Source organism: Quercus robur, chromosome 8, assembly GCF_932294415.1.
Source record: "Quercus robur chromosome 8, dhQueRobu3.1, whole genome shotgun sequence".
NCBI classification, from domain to species: Eukaryota; Viridiplantae; Streptophyta; class Magnoliopsida; order Fagales; family Fagaceae; genus Quercus; species Quercus robur.
The window spans coordinates 17861943-17875414 of record NC_065541.1 but is presented as its reverse complement, the minus strand read 5'-3'; the positions used below and the strand labels follow the sequence as shown (position 1 = coordinate 17875414).

General features: G+C 33.6%; 1 protein-coding gene across 3 annotated transcripts; it reads left to right on the top strand.

Annotated features, from left to right (window-relative positions):
* The first annotated feature begins 4944 nt into the window (after positions 1-4944).
* Positions 4945-11798, top strand: LOC126694852 (tRNA (guanine(37)-N1)-methyltransferase 1). 3 transcript variants are annotated; one of them, XM_050391367.1, is made up of 10 exons: positions 4947-5897; positions 7195-7293; positions 7844-7963; positions 8104-8270; positions 9014-9084; positions 9831-9973; positions 10513-10624; positions 10961-11073; positions 11200-11355; positions 11486-11798. In XM_050391367.1, exons 1-9 carry the CDS (start codon positions 5082-5084, stop codon positions 11344-11346), a joined length of 1788 nt encoding a protein of 595 aa, XP_050247324.1. In that variant the 5' UTR covers positions 4947-5081; the 3' UTR covers positions 11347-11355; positions 11486-11798. The 3 variants fall into 3 exon arrangements, 2 of the variants coding, with proteins under 2 accessions (XP_050247324.1, XP_050247323.1); XM_050391366.1 differs by lacking the exon at positions 11486-11798 and having other exon boundaries at positions 11200-11441; XR_007645912.1 differs by lacking the exons at positions 10513-10624; positions 11486-11798 and having other exon boundaries at positions 4945-5897; positions 11200-11441.
* The last annotated feature ends 1674 nt before the right edge of the window (positions 11799-13472 follow it).

Below are 13472 nucleotides of genomic sequence, written 5' to 3'. Positions count from 1 at the left end.
GTTTGTCTGAACAAGAAATCATTAATAAAATGGGCCATATGTCTATGGTTGGTATTGCTTATCAAAATAACCATGATCTTGATCAACCTAAAATTGTTCATTTACTTGTTACTGGTTTTTCTGGTAATCTTCGAGGATGGTGGGATTCTTATCTCATAGAAGACTCCAAAGAATCTATTGAACATGCTGTTAAAAAGAATGATGAAGGTTTGCCTATTTTTGATGAAAGTATTGATCGCGATATTCTTGATAGTGTTAATACCCTGATCTATACTATTCTCGAACATTTTGTTGATACTCCTTCTAATATTTCATCTCGAGTTTTTGATTATTTGAATAATTTGAGATGTTCTACTATGTCTGATTACAGATGGTATCAAGATGTTTTTATTTCTAGAGTGATGCTTCAGAAAGATTGCCACAAGCCTTATTGGAAAGAAAAGTTTATTGACGGTCTGCCTCTTATCTTTGCTCATAAGGTAAAACAAGAGTTAATGGGTAAAAATGATTCTATTGATTATGATAATTTAACTTATGGTGATATTTTAAGCACTATTAAAAAACTTGGTATTAATATGTGTAATGATGAAAAACTATTAAAACACCAATTAAAGAATAAGAGAAAAGCTAAATATGAAATGAGTAATTTCTGTAAACAATATGGTTTTGCTACCTATTGCTCCTTTCAGGCAAAAAGGTAAAAAACATGATAAAAGCCATAAAAAATATAAAAAATACAAAAACAACTTTGTTAAACCTAATGATTTCTATGCTAAGAAGAAAAATGTTTCTAAAAGATATGATAAACAGAGATCAGGAAAAGGTAAACGTTTTAACTGTGGTAAACCTGGACATTTCGGTAAAGATTTCAAACAAAAACCTGGTAAGTTGAAAAACAAGTTTAACATGTTAAATATTGATGATAAAGAGCAAGAAGAATTATTCAGAATCCTTGAATCAAACAACTCGTCTGATTCTTTGGAAGATGATTTTTCTTCTTCATCTGATTCTTGCTATCAATTTGCTTCTGATTCACCTAATACAAAAATTGGTTGTAAATACTCCTGTTGTAATGTCATTAAATCTGTTAATATTCTCACTAAGAGTGAAGAGGATGAAAAATTAATAATTCAATTGATAAATCAAATTCAAAACCCTGAATTACAAAAAGAATATTTGGATAAGTTTAAAAAAAATTTGATAAAAGATGAAACTAGTAAAAAACTAAAATCAACTATAAGCTTTGAAGAAACTCTGGAAAGATTTAATAAAAAGAAATCCAAAGAATTGACTGTTAATGATCTTCAACATGAAATTAATGTTGTTAAACAAGAGATAAATGAATTAAAACATGAATTTAAAAACATTAAAAGTGATAACAATAATCTCAAACAAGAATTGATAATGTTAAAAATTGATAAAAATCTTAATAAATTTGATAACGAATAAGATGAACAAGATGAGCACAAAGATGGAGATGAATTCAGTCAACAGGCTCTTCTTTCTGATAAAGGTATTGTTGATAATTCCCAACTCGGTCTTGTTAATAAATTGCTTCCTCCAAAATGGTTTACAAAAGTTAAAATTATTGTTTCCCATGATTGTCATTTCACTATTATTACTATGATTGATTCTAGTACGGATATGAACTGTATCCAAGAAGGATTGATTCCTTCAAAATATTTTGAAAAATCAACTGAAAGATTGGTTTCTGCTAATGGTAGTCAAATGAAGATTAGATATGAATTGAATAATGCCCATGTTTGTCATGATAATGTCTGTTTCAAGATTCCTTTCAAGAACAGAAGGAATCTTGAAACAGACATTATCATGACAAACATGAGCATTATTCAATTCATATCTAATCTTCATTTGACTACCATTAACAGAAACCAATATTTCAGTTGATTTTTCTTTTAACCGCATAATTGTCATGTGACTTTTAAAATAAAAAGGTAAAAAATCCCCTTTTTAATTTTTCAATTAACAGCAGTCACTTTTCCATTTTTCCATTCCAATATCCAATGGGTTTTTTTTTTTTTATCCTTAATTTTGTTCAAAAAGGGGACAGTATTCTTTCTTTATTTGGCCCTTTCGATATTTGTTGCACTCTTTATTTAAGTTGTACTTGATTTTAACGGAGCAGAATGCAAACGAAGTCAAAGGCATGGAGGACTTTCCTGGAGGCAATGCCGCAAGCGTTTTCGATCTCTTGTTTTCTCAGAATCTCTCTCTATAAATACAATAACCCCATTTTCTCTCTCTCTCTCTACAAGCACCAATTCCTCGCCAACCTCGCATACGATCTCCATGGATTGGTTCAACAACAGAGAAAGCAAGATCAAGAAAAATAAGAACGGCAAGAATAGCAATATTACGAATGACAACAACACCAAGAAGAAGAAGAACAGGTACTTGACGTGCTTTAGACCCGACTCCATGGAGGGTTTCTTGTTCCCCAAGCTATTGTCGCCGCCTTTGACACTGGTTAAAAAAGAAGAACAAGAAAAAGATGGTGGTGGCGGGAGAAAGAAACACAGGAATGCTAGGCTTTCGAGAATTTTGAAAGCGATTTTTAACGGCACATTCCTGGTTAGTACTTTGATCTTTTAATCTTGGTTTTTGTTTTTGGTACTTGGGTGATCATCAATGCATCATGTTTATTCTGTTTAACAATTTGTTTCTTGGATTTTTTTTTTTTTTTTTTAGTTTCTGCTTTCTTGGTTTTCTTCTTGTTTTCAAACTTGAGACTCATAACCAATAATCCTTTTCTTGCTAGGAAATTCTAAAAGTCGGTCATTTTTTTTTTGGATATTGTTTTTTTTTTTTTTTAAATATCAATTAATTTTCAAATTTTATTGCTAGTTTTGTACGGTAATTTGTTATTTCTTTTATTATCCATAAAAAAGTCAGTTTGACCTTTTTTTGTGTGGATAAAGTTGATTGATTAAAACTGCATGGGTCTTTAATTATTGAGCTTTAGGAAAAAAAAATCGGATTTTAATTAAGAGATGAAATTCTTCTTAAAAAATAGATATTAAAAAAAGAAAATAAAAATAATAAGTCTTTAATTATCTATCCAATTATATGATTCTTTATTTTTTTAAATTTCTATTTTATATGGCGTGGTACCAAATTCTTGATTAATATTTTATTTACTTAGAAATCCCATTCCATACCTTTTATTGTTGCTATTTCTATATATATATTTTTCTTTCTTGAAATCTTCTTTTCCTACCATCAAAATGAAACTAATAATTCAAAATTTGTGCTTTGGCAGGCAAAGAAATTAAGTTAGGAAAAGAAAGTGTATACAAAACTCTTTCACACCAGAGACCAACATTGCAACAAAGACTACTGTTAAAACAGATTCGACGAAACAAGAGGACATCAAACTTGGAATTAATTCGAATCTAAATTCGACGCCTTCGCCTAGGCAGTGGCAGGACAAGCACACCAATATTGTGGAAGAAAATGAAGAAGAACGCTGTGGTTCTTTGTCTAAGCAGATAGTGCAGGACAAAGACAACAATATTGTGGTAGAAAATACTAATGGAGAAGGACGTTATGGTTGTATCATTGCTTTGAGTTTCCCTCTTATTAGTCTATTGGGTTCGATTTATTGGAATACGGCTCTCTCATTTTTCTGTACAGCCACGGGGTTTTTCTTGATTCGTTGGAGCAGTAGATACATTTTGCCCAAACATAGGTTAAAGTTAAAGTCTGGACTCGGATAAACAACTGTTGCAAAGTAACAGTGCTCGCTGAAGATGGTAGTTTTGAAAAAGGGATATAGAGCTGAACATATATAAGAGCAAATCTTTTGGAGGAGCCAAAACATGGTGTTATTATTTTTGAGTTTTTGGCTTTGTATATGTTCAGGTCTTTACTATTAGCTAGCTCTAGCTTGGAGAAGACCCTCTTTTTTAGTTTTATTTTTGTTAATAAATTTTTAGTTTTACCACTTCAAGAAATTACAAGTGTATAAAGAATTAAAGATGTATCTCATTTGATATAGAGGACTTTGGTATTTTCATTTACCAGTTGCATTACAGTTTCTCAAATATTTTTTTTTTAAAAAAAAGTGGCTGCATTGATTTTACCAAATACTAATATATATGTTTTAATTTCTTCGGAGGATTTTAAAAATTTGCTACGGCAAAATATATGGGTGGTGGATGTCGCAACTCGCAAACATTGACTAATATTTTTTGAAGTCATTATCCAAAAAAGATTGTTGTTTTAAGTTTGCCAAGGCCCTAGCTGTTAAGACCAAAGAGTTTTGTTTCAATTAATCCGTTTATTTTAACACCTGATTAATTTTTTTTATCAGTCCATTCGATTATTTCTATGATCATTTTTGTTTTTTAGAAACCTATGATCCTCTTAAATGTCCTTCCTACACTTGAATTGAATCAAATGAAACGTAAAAATTCCATACCAACCTAAATAGTAATGGTAATGGCTTATTGGCATTATCGGCAATTTAGCGTTTTTGTTATGGGTGGTTATGTTTAATTTTTAGCTTATCTTATTATCCACTACTTTTTATAACAAAAAAGGGTAAGGGGGTGATTAGAGTGACTTCTCTATTTTAACGTTATCATAATAACATCTTATTAGTTGAGTTCAAACCAACAAGTAAAAAACCCGGTGAGTTAAGTTGATATCCCAGGCTCCCAACCCCACGAGGGTATTAGTTGCATCGAGCTGGGCGTGTGGGGTTTTCCCTAAAGACTTTTTATTGCAAGATTTCAAATTTAGGACCTCTATCCCAAACCACTTATTAAAACCACTTTTTTTTTTTTTCAATTACATGTATACTATCACTTTTTTTTGGTAGACCATTAATATCATTATTTCGCATCAAAAATCAAATACAAGTTCTTCTTAAAAAAAAAAAAAAAAAAAAAAAAAATCAAATGCAACTCCACAAAAAAGAAAAAAGAAAAAAAATACAAGTGATTCTAAAAAAGAAAAGAAGAAAAGAAATACAAGGCTTTAAACCCTCCTTAACCCCCTTATCCCTTTCCCGGGCAAACCCAATCCTCCACCGCCACCACCACTGCGCCGCACCCAACATGGCGACGAAGCTCTTCCTCAGACCCCACTCTATTCCCCTCATCACTCTCCCCCCAAAACTCCTCTTCCCCAAAAACCCAAAACCCCTCACCATTTCTCTCTTCTGCTTCAACACTCAAGCCCAAACCCAAATTCACTACGGACCTTCCCTCCACAAAGGAATCAAACCATCTTCCCAATCCCAAAATCCCCAACAACAACAAAAAGAAGAGCAAAGTGACTTAATGTTCGACGAACAAAGCTTCACTCGAGTATTCGACCTCACAGCACTTCGCGTCCCTGCAAAAGACTGTTTTGCCCTCGAAAGCCGCCTCCGTGGCCACCTCCTGAACTGGCCTCGCATTCGCAACGTTGCCCGATTCCCAAACGACGACGTCGACCCCAGCCTCCTACCCCTATTAGGTTCCACAATTCAACAAGAAGATCTCGTTTCGCTCGAGCGAAGAATTCACGGTAAAGCCGAGGGAGACGGCGACGTTTTGAGCCCGGTGTTGTACAGGGACAAGCTTGCCAGGGAGTTTAACGCTCGAGGGTTTATCAAATTTAGGAACTTAGCGAAGATTTCGCGGCCGAAGAGGAAGAAGAAGAATGTGAAAGAGGAGGAGAGGAGTGAGGGCAATAAGGGAATTGGGAAGAATGAGATTGCTTTGGTGGAGGTTGTGGAGGAGGAGGAGGAAGGAGAGGGGGATTTGAAGGGTTTGTTGGGTGATGAGTTCAAGGGAACGAGGCGGAAGTGGAGTGGTCCGACGAGGTTGTTGCTTTTGGATGAGAGGTACGCGGCGAGGAAGGCCGAGGAGTTGCCTGAGGCAATCAAGGTGGCTTTTTGTTGATACTCTGTGAGTTCATTGGGATTTTCTTTTGAAATTTTTTGCGGTTTTGATGATCTTATATAGCCCCTTGTTATGTCAATAGTTGCTAAGTGCTTTATTATGTTTGATGCATAACTGATTTTTGATGTGCTTAAAACATTTTCACAATGCTACCAGGTGTAATTGAATTTGAATGCGATGTGGTGCTTTTTGTGAGATTGAATTGAATGTGATGTTGTAGAAAGGATAAAATTGCTCCAAGTTGGTGGTTTATTCTGTATTGCTTCTTGTGTAATTTGATGTCACTTGATTTAGTTTATATCAATAGTGGAGGGACTGCATACACAAGAATTATGAGAAAAGGAACTTTATGAACCCACCATGAGAGTTGAGAAGTTGTTGATTAGAATGAGTTTTAGATACTTTCTATTATCAAGCTTAATCTTCACTCTGACAGAACCTCAGTGTCCGCTTGGCTTTCTTTGTTAAAAAAAGATCATTTGACTCTCCCCTGCCCCCTTTCCTCTTTTATTGCTTGAGGGAGAGCTATCTATGTAGGCTTTGGCACATCATATATCCATTTCTGTTTGGTGAGCTCTAGAGAATTGGTGCATACACTGAATCACTTATTCCTGTCCTAGTGAGTCTTCTATATTGTGTCATTATTTTTGTTATGAAGTTTGCCACCCAAGCGTAACTTGTAATTGTGGAAGTTGACATTTACTACCAATGCATGGCATGCAGCACATGTGGCTTTTTGGTGCACTTCTATTTTATTGCCAACAATGTTTGAGTTTGTTCATACCATTACAGTGATATGCACCAAGGTTTACTTGTTAGGTTTACAGAGTATCGCTATGATAGAAGTTACTTGTCACCTTTCTTTGCTAAAATCACCATTAATGTGATATCTGCCAAGGTTAACCTGTCAAGTTTCCATAACATGGTCACTTCTTAATTATTGAATCAGCTCAGCTATTGAGGCTAACATTATGTCATACCTGCCTCTCCTTCAAATTAGCTGTTGTGTCTGATGGGAAGTATTACTTTCAAGTTCCAAACTTCTTAGTCTTAGGTATGGAGACGGTAGTCCTTTTCTTTCATATAGCCTTTTGCTTCTTTCTTTCTTTCTTCTTCTTCTTCTTCTTCTTTATTTATTTTTTAATTTTAAATTTATAATGAGAATCAATGTCCTGCTTATATATATTACCTTTTTGGGTTAACATTTTATTTTTAATATTCATTTGGTAAGTAAACTGCTTTTTCCTCCCTATTAATTTAATATTCTCATACTATTTATCAGGTTGTGTTGAAAGAAGATACAGGGCAAAGTACAAAATCAACTTTTGAGCTTGTTAGATGCAAGCTGACATTGTTTTATGATTACTGGCAGATGGATGAGGTAAAGGACGACGTTCATTAACTATGCTAGGTGAAATCTTTGAGTCAACTGTGTTGTTCTGGATTTAATAGATATGAAGCATTTGACAACCAAGAAATTGAAACTTTACATTCTTCTTTGATTTCTTCTTTGATGTATGAGATGATAGGTGGAGGATAGACACACACCTTCATTTATCTAAAGTGTTCAGTGATAATTGTTACTCCACCGATTTTTTGGAAATGAAAGTACGCAAATACTATGTTAAATTAACAATTCCAATATATTTCTGATGGGCACTTGAAAATTTTATTGCACCAGAATGCAGGATGGCATTCCTCCCCATTTCATAGTAGACCCATAAACATTGTATAACAGACTTCTATTGAGAGTAGAGCCTTCAAAGACATCTGGTTAGATGGCTTCTATATCATTTTTAAGCTCTCTCTCATTTGGAGCAATAGGTCATTAACTAGGTATTAGTACCCATATATTGTAGTGATTTTCCACACTGAAATTGCTGAAAGTTCACAGAATCAATGGATTTATGAGGTACCATTTGTTCTTGCAGATCTTGGAGGCCTTGCTACCAAAGGGTATAATTGTTCCATCGGCGTTTGAAACTGTTGGGCATATTGCTCACCTGAACCTGAGGGCAGAACATTTACCATACAAGAATCTCATAGCAAAGGTACTTTTTTATTGGAATTTATTTTTTACCATTTTGTCACTGTACTGTAGAATACAAAAGTGACTTTGCATCTATATATATATAAAATAGATAAGTGAATTTACTGCCCCTTTACAAAAGAAGGCTGTTCTTCTTTTCAGGTTGTTCTGGACAAGAATAAGCCAAAGATACAAACAGTAGTCAATAAGATTGATGCAATTCATAATGACTACAGAACTATGCAGTTGGAGGTCTTGGCTGGAAACCATTCCCTTGTGACAACAGTTGTTGAGAATGGAATGCGATTTCATGTTGATTTAGCAACAGTGTATGTTTCCCTTAGATTGCAAACTTATTGATAATTCCATTGAAGTTCATGAATGCTTGCCAATATCATGCCATTTATACAAAACAAATGCTATGTGCTAGTGAAGTAAGTATACATCTCAAATCTGCTATATCTGGTTGACTCATTGAGTTGTATATCCGATTGTTTTCCTTAAGATTCTGTTCTGGACATCTTCAAATCTTTCATAAATTCTGATGCACATTTTGTGTGATTGTCATATGGCAAAAACTTCTTCTAGCTAAAATTTGTTTGTTAGCTGTATTTATCTAGAGCCAATGAGGCCTAAACGTACATGCTGTAACTGTAACTTGTTGCAGCCTTCTATGGACCTCTTAGATTGAGTTATTTATGCATAAACATATGTCTGTTAATATGAACCTATAAAATCCATCTTCACCTTCTATTTTAAAAGTTGCCTGAATAGCATGGATGGAAGTCAGTGGGTAGATCCACTGGCTGCATGTGTAACTTACCAATTGAAAAAGAAGAAAGAAGCATGGATGGAAGTCTGCATTAAATCTTTCTGGCTCATGCCATTTTATTGAACACAAATTAATATGGGCATATAGTCAGATAAACTGTTCGATCTCGGCACCATTGACCTTGAGTCAAACTTACAGGAAACGCTGCAGAAGTTTATTATATGGATTTTGAGAAATGAAAATTAATTTTGGCAGTGACTGGATGATAGTGACTTCTGGATGGTTTCTTCTTTTATGCAGGTATTGGAATTCAAGGCTTGCAACAGAAAGACAAAGGCTTCTGAATGGCTTTACATACCGTGATGTTGTTTGTATGTTTGCTTTGGCCTCAACTGAGTTAATATTCCTGCAGATTGATTTTACATCTACTATCTGAGCCCTTTAAAATGACTGTCATGTTTCTGCTTGTGGATTTTGCGTACAGTTGGTTATTTCTCATTTCTTGTGTTTGTCATTGTCATGTATAGCCATAAAAGCAGAGTTAGGAGGAGAATTCCCATAAGCTTCAACAGTTATATGCTTTCTCAAATAGGAGGAAGAAAACCAAAAAGGGAAAAAATAAAAAAAGAAGGAAAGAAAAGTCCTATATTGTGAAAAAGTAGTTCAGTGCGTATTGCTATTACTGTTACAGAATAAAAAAGAAGCATCTTTAAAAAAAAAAAAAAAAAAATCTTTTCACCTTTCCTTTTGAGTTTTACACTGGAGTACTGGTCATAACTTGCGGTGTGCCATTGTCTTCAAGTCTTGCTAAAACCTTGGCAGGGATCATAGATATTTGAATCTCATTACTCTGTACATTATTACTTTAGGAAATGATGTTTGCACTAATTTTCTGCTTCTTGCTCTCCCCATCAAGAGCTCATAAAAATTTATGAACACATGAAAATAGTTTCATGAAGCTAAAATGAGAGTGTGCCGATTGAGCTACCCTTTTATGTGTTATATATTAGGTGATCGCCTACTTTTTTTATTCTCCCAATGCGGTCAAAACTCTCTCATGATGTTATAAAAACTGTGATGCTTATATGTGTATGGTTGTCTTTTATGCAATTGACAGGCGATGTTTTCTCTGGGGTTGGTCCAATTGCTATATCGGCTGCAAAGATAGTAAAACGTGTTTATGCTAACGATCTAAACCCAATAGCAGTTGAATATCTAGAAAGAAATTGTGTGTTCAACAAACTTGAGAAGAAAATTAAGGTATGACTTAGTCATTGTGATAGTAGTATTTTGTGGTATTTTTTTTTCTCAAATAGTTGGAAGACTAAAGACAAGCACAGGATCTTCTAAATTGGCTGTGATAGGGGAAAATGATTTTTTTTTTTTTTTTTTTTTTTTTTTTTGTGGAATGCAAATAATCAAGATAGCTTGGGCTGATGAGAATAATTCCTCTCGGATTGTTGATAAGCATAATATGGAGTATTGTACAAGACTACTCAAATGATTGTTTAGCATCTATTCTTAGTAAGCATGACTAAGAAAAGATTCATTCATCCAAGATCTTCTTGGAGCTTTCTTGGCCAGTCAATGTCTCAGGTTGATAAAGTTAAAAGGGATGAATATCATATTTGCACAATGAATCCTGACTTGAGCTTCTTTCACAAGTTCTCTGGCTTTCATTTGTTACCCATGTATATGGCATTAAGGCAGATATAAATTGCCTAGGCACTTCACAGTATTAAATTTCCTATAACTGGAGTACTGTGCTTTTTGTAAGGACATTGTATGTCACCTTCTAGGTCTTTAACATGGATGGAAGGAGGTTCATCCAGGCTATATTTTCAAGTGATAAAGCTAAGTCCATCACACAAGTGGTTATGAATTTGCCAAACGATGCTGCAGAGTACCTAGGTTTGTTGTTAATTCCATGAATTTACTTTTTGGTTCTTGTTTCTTTTTGTGAGTAATTATTGGATATTATGAGTTGCAATTGAGGCTAGCTCAAATGTCATTTCCTTCCTTTGTAAGAGCAAGGTGGAGGTTGCAGTCATGGGTTCAAGTCTCATTAGGTGCACGTGTAACTTACTAATTGGGAGAAAAAAAGGATTAAAGAGTTACTTATACAATTTAGTGATAACTTAGTTTATTGGCTTCTGAAGTTAATAAAGTTGGACCAATTCTATTTTAAAATATCTCCACTCATTCCTCTTTCTCGTTTAAAAAAAAAAAAAAACTCTTTTTACACAGATGCATTCAGAGGAATATACACAGATAGACCCAAGAATGAAGATTTCACTTTTCCGATGATCCATGTTTATGGATTCTCCAAAGCTCAAGATCCAGAGTTTGACTTTCATGAGGTCTGTTCTGAAGTCTCCTTATAAAACAAGCCTTTGTTATTTTGCTGTGCTAATTGAACAAAATATAGTACTTTTTGTTTGACATATATCTTTTCTCTTCCTTTTTCTTTAATAACTTAAATGCAGCGGCTTAGAATTGCATTGTCAGAAGTGGAGGTCAATGTAGAGATGCGTAGAGTACGCCTTGTTGCACCAGGAAAATGGATGCTATGCGCATCATTTGTGCTACCTGAGAGTGTAGCATTTGCAGATACTACTAGGCTAGATATGTAAAAAGCTGAGGTATGCTATACCTAAGTTTCGTATTGTAATGTTCAATATAACTTTGCTAATGTTCATATGGTTTATTTATTTAGTCCTTTTGCCAATGTTCATTATGTTATTGGTTTGATTCTTGTATATTCTTCTGTAGAAATAGGTCAGTAGTTATTGCTCGGTGAGTAGAAAAGCTCATCAAACTTTATGCCAAAATGGTTTCCTCTCCCTGACCAAGTATTTATTTCCTTCTGCTGCATTCTAAACAGACTGGTTAATGCCAAAAGAGATGTAGAAAGTTAGAAACCAACCTTTTTTTTAACCGGGTTAATGTTTTCTTCTTCTACTACTCAATTGTTTTATTTGGTTTTGGATTTGATTGCTATGTAAAAGTTAATTAGTGGGATGTCTATGTAGTATGGACTTTGGATAAGATGTTTTTACACGCGAGGGCCTTGCTCATTGCTGAAGTGCATCTCACTCTTTTTCCATTTAAGGTTTTTTAATTTTTTAATTTTTTTTTAATAAATGAAATTGTAATACTAAATGAATTTAATTAAAAAAAAAAAAGCCATTAAATTAGTGTTGCCTCCATTACTAGTGGGTAGAGTAGGGAGATAACTGCCCTGGAACTACCAACAACTTGGTAAATTGTTAAGCAGGCTTAGTAGTAAAAAGTTCTATCTTCTATACCATATTTGTTGATATATATATATATATATATATGTAGCTTAAAATTAAAATAAAACAAAACAAATGGAATGAAAGATTATAAAGAAATGGAATACAAAAGAATATGATGTATTTTCTCTAAGGGTAAAACTTAGATATAATACCTTTTGTGACATTAGGTTTCCTATTAAATTCAAACATTTGATTGCATTAACCAATAAAACACAATTGTGTTATCTTTTGGAAGGATAATTAAAGTCAATGCAACTAGGTGTTTGAATGCAATCAGAGAAATTAATGTATTACGCCTCAAGTATTGCACCTAAGTTTTACGATTTCTCAAAAAGTGTTTGGAAGTTAAAAAAAAGAAAGAAAAGAGAATAGACTGAATAAATATAAATTCATTGTTATATCTTCATCTTTCATTTTTCTTTTTCGATGCTGAGGGATAAAATCAATATTTCACTAAAGTGTAAGCGTTCCAAATTTTTTTTTTTGAGAAAGGTGTAAGTGTTCTAATGAGAAGAATGCTTGGGAGAAAATGGAAGAGGTTGTTGAGTATTGAGTATTCCATCCTAGTTATTCCATTATTTCTGAGAAGAGTATTTTGAAGATGGAAGATATGGAATATAATTAATTCCATTCAATATTTCCTCCTCCCAAACATGTTAGTAAATGCTGAGAAAGAAATATTGTTGATTGGCTTGAGTTATGTCTGCAATTTCTTGACCACTTATTAATATCTGGATTGCTGAGAGAGCTGACAAAGCAGCAACTGGACAAGCGGATGAAAGGTTTGAGAATAAATGGTCATAAAACTAATAATTAAAAGGTTTAATGCATGAATTTAGTTTTCTAGCTTGACTAGCCTGTAGGCACTTCTTATCTATGTTCCCAGTTCTCTCTCACATCGTGTGGGCATTATCCACTTATATATTAAACTCATTATATATAATGAGTAAGATACTGCGTAAAAAGGAAAGGGCAAAACTTAGATATAGTTCTTTAGGTACTTTTTTTATAATTCAGCCATTTGTCTAATACTTAACAGAGCAAACGTCTGTCTCTTCCTTTGGTTTTTTTTTTTTTTTCCTCTTTCCATAATTTATTTTGTATTTTTATTTTATGCTTTGATAGTTGGGATTGAGGAGTTTTGAATCATGGATGTTTCTGTTAAAATATCAAGAGATAGCAACCAATTGAGCTATAAGACACTTGGCTAATCAAACAAATATAATTAAGTGGTACTCCATTAAGTATTTATCTTTGTTGTACTCAAAAAAAAAAAAAAAAGTATTTATCTTTGTTACATTAACATACCACCAAAACCATTAATTGGCCTACCATAGTACCATACCAGTAAAACATGAAAATGGCTAAGAAAAATACAGTAGAGCTCAAACATTTTGCTCCAAAGTACCCATTTTTTAAACATTATACTTAGAGATACAATAGTTTTCATAATTTGTTAT

Bases quoted from the DNA above. Each gene is read 5' to 3' on its own strand.
- LOC126694852 (XM_050391367.1), top strand. From the start codon at position 5,082: ATGGCGACGAAGCTCTTCCTCAGACCCCACTCTATTCCCCTCATCACT. The intron at 7,964-8,103 runs GTACTTTTTTAT...TCTTCTTTTCAG, and splicing joins ACAAGAATCTCATAGCAAAG to GTTGTTCTGGACAAGAATAA. The intron at 8,271-9,013 runs GTATGTTTCCCT...TCTTTTATGCAG, and splicing joins CATGTTGATTTAGCAACAGT to GTATTGGAATTCAAGGCTTG.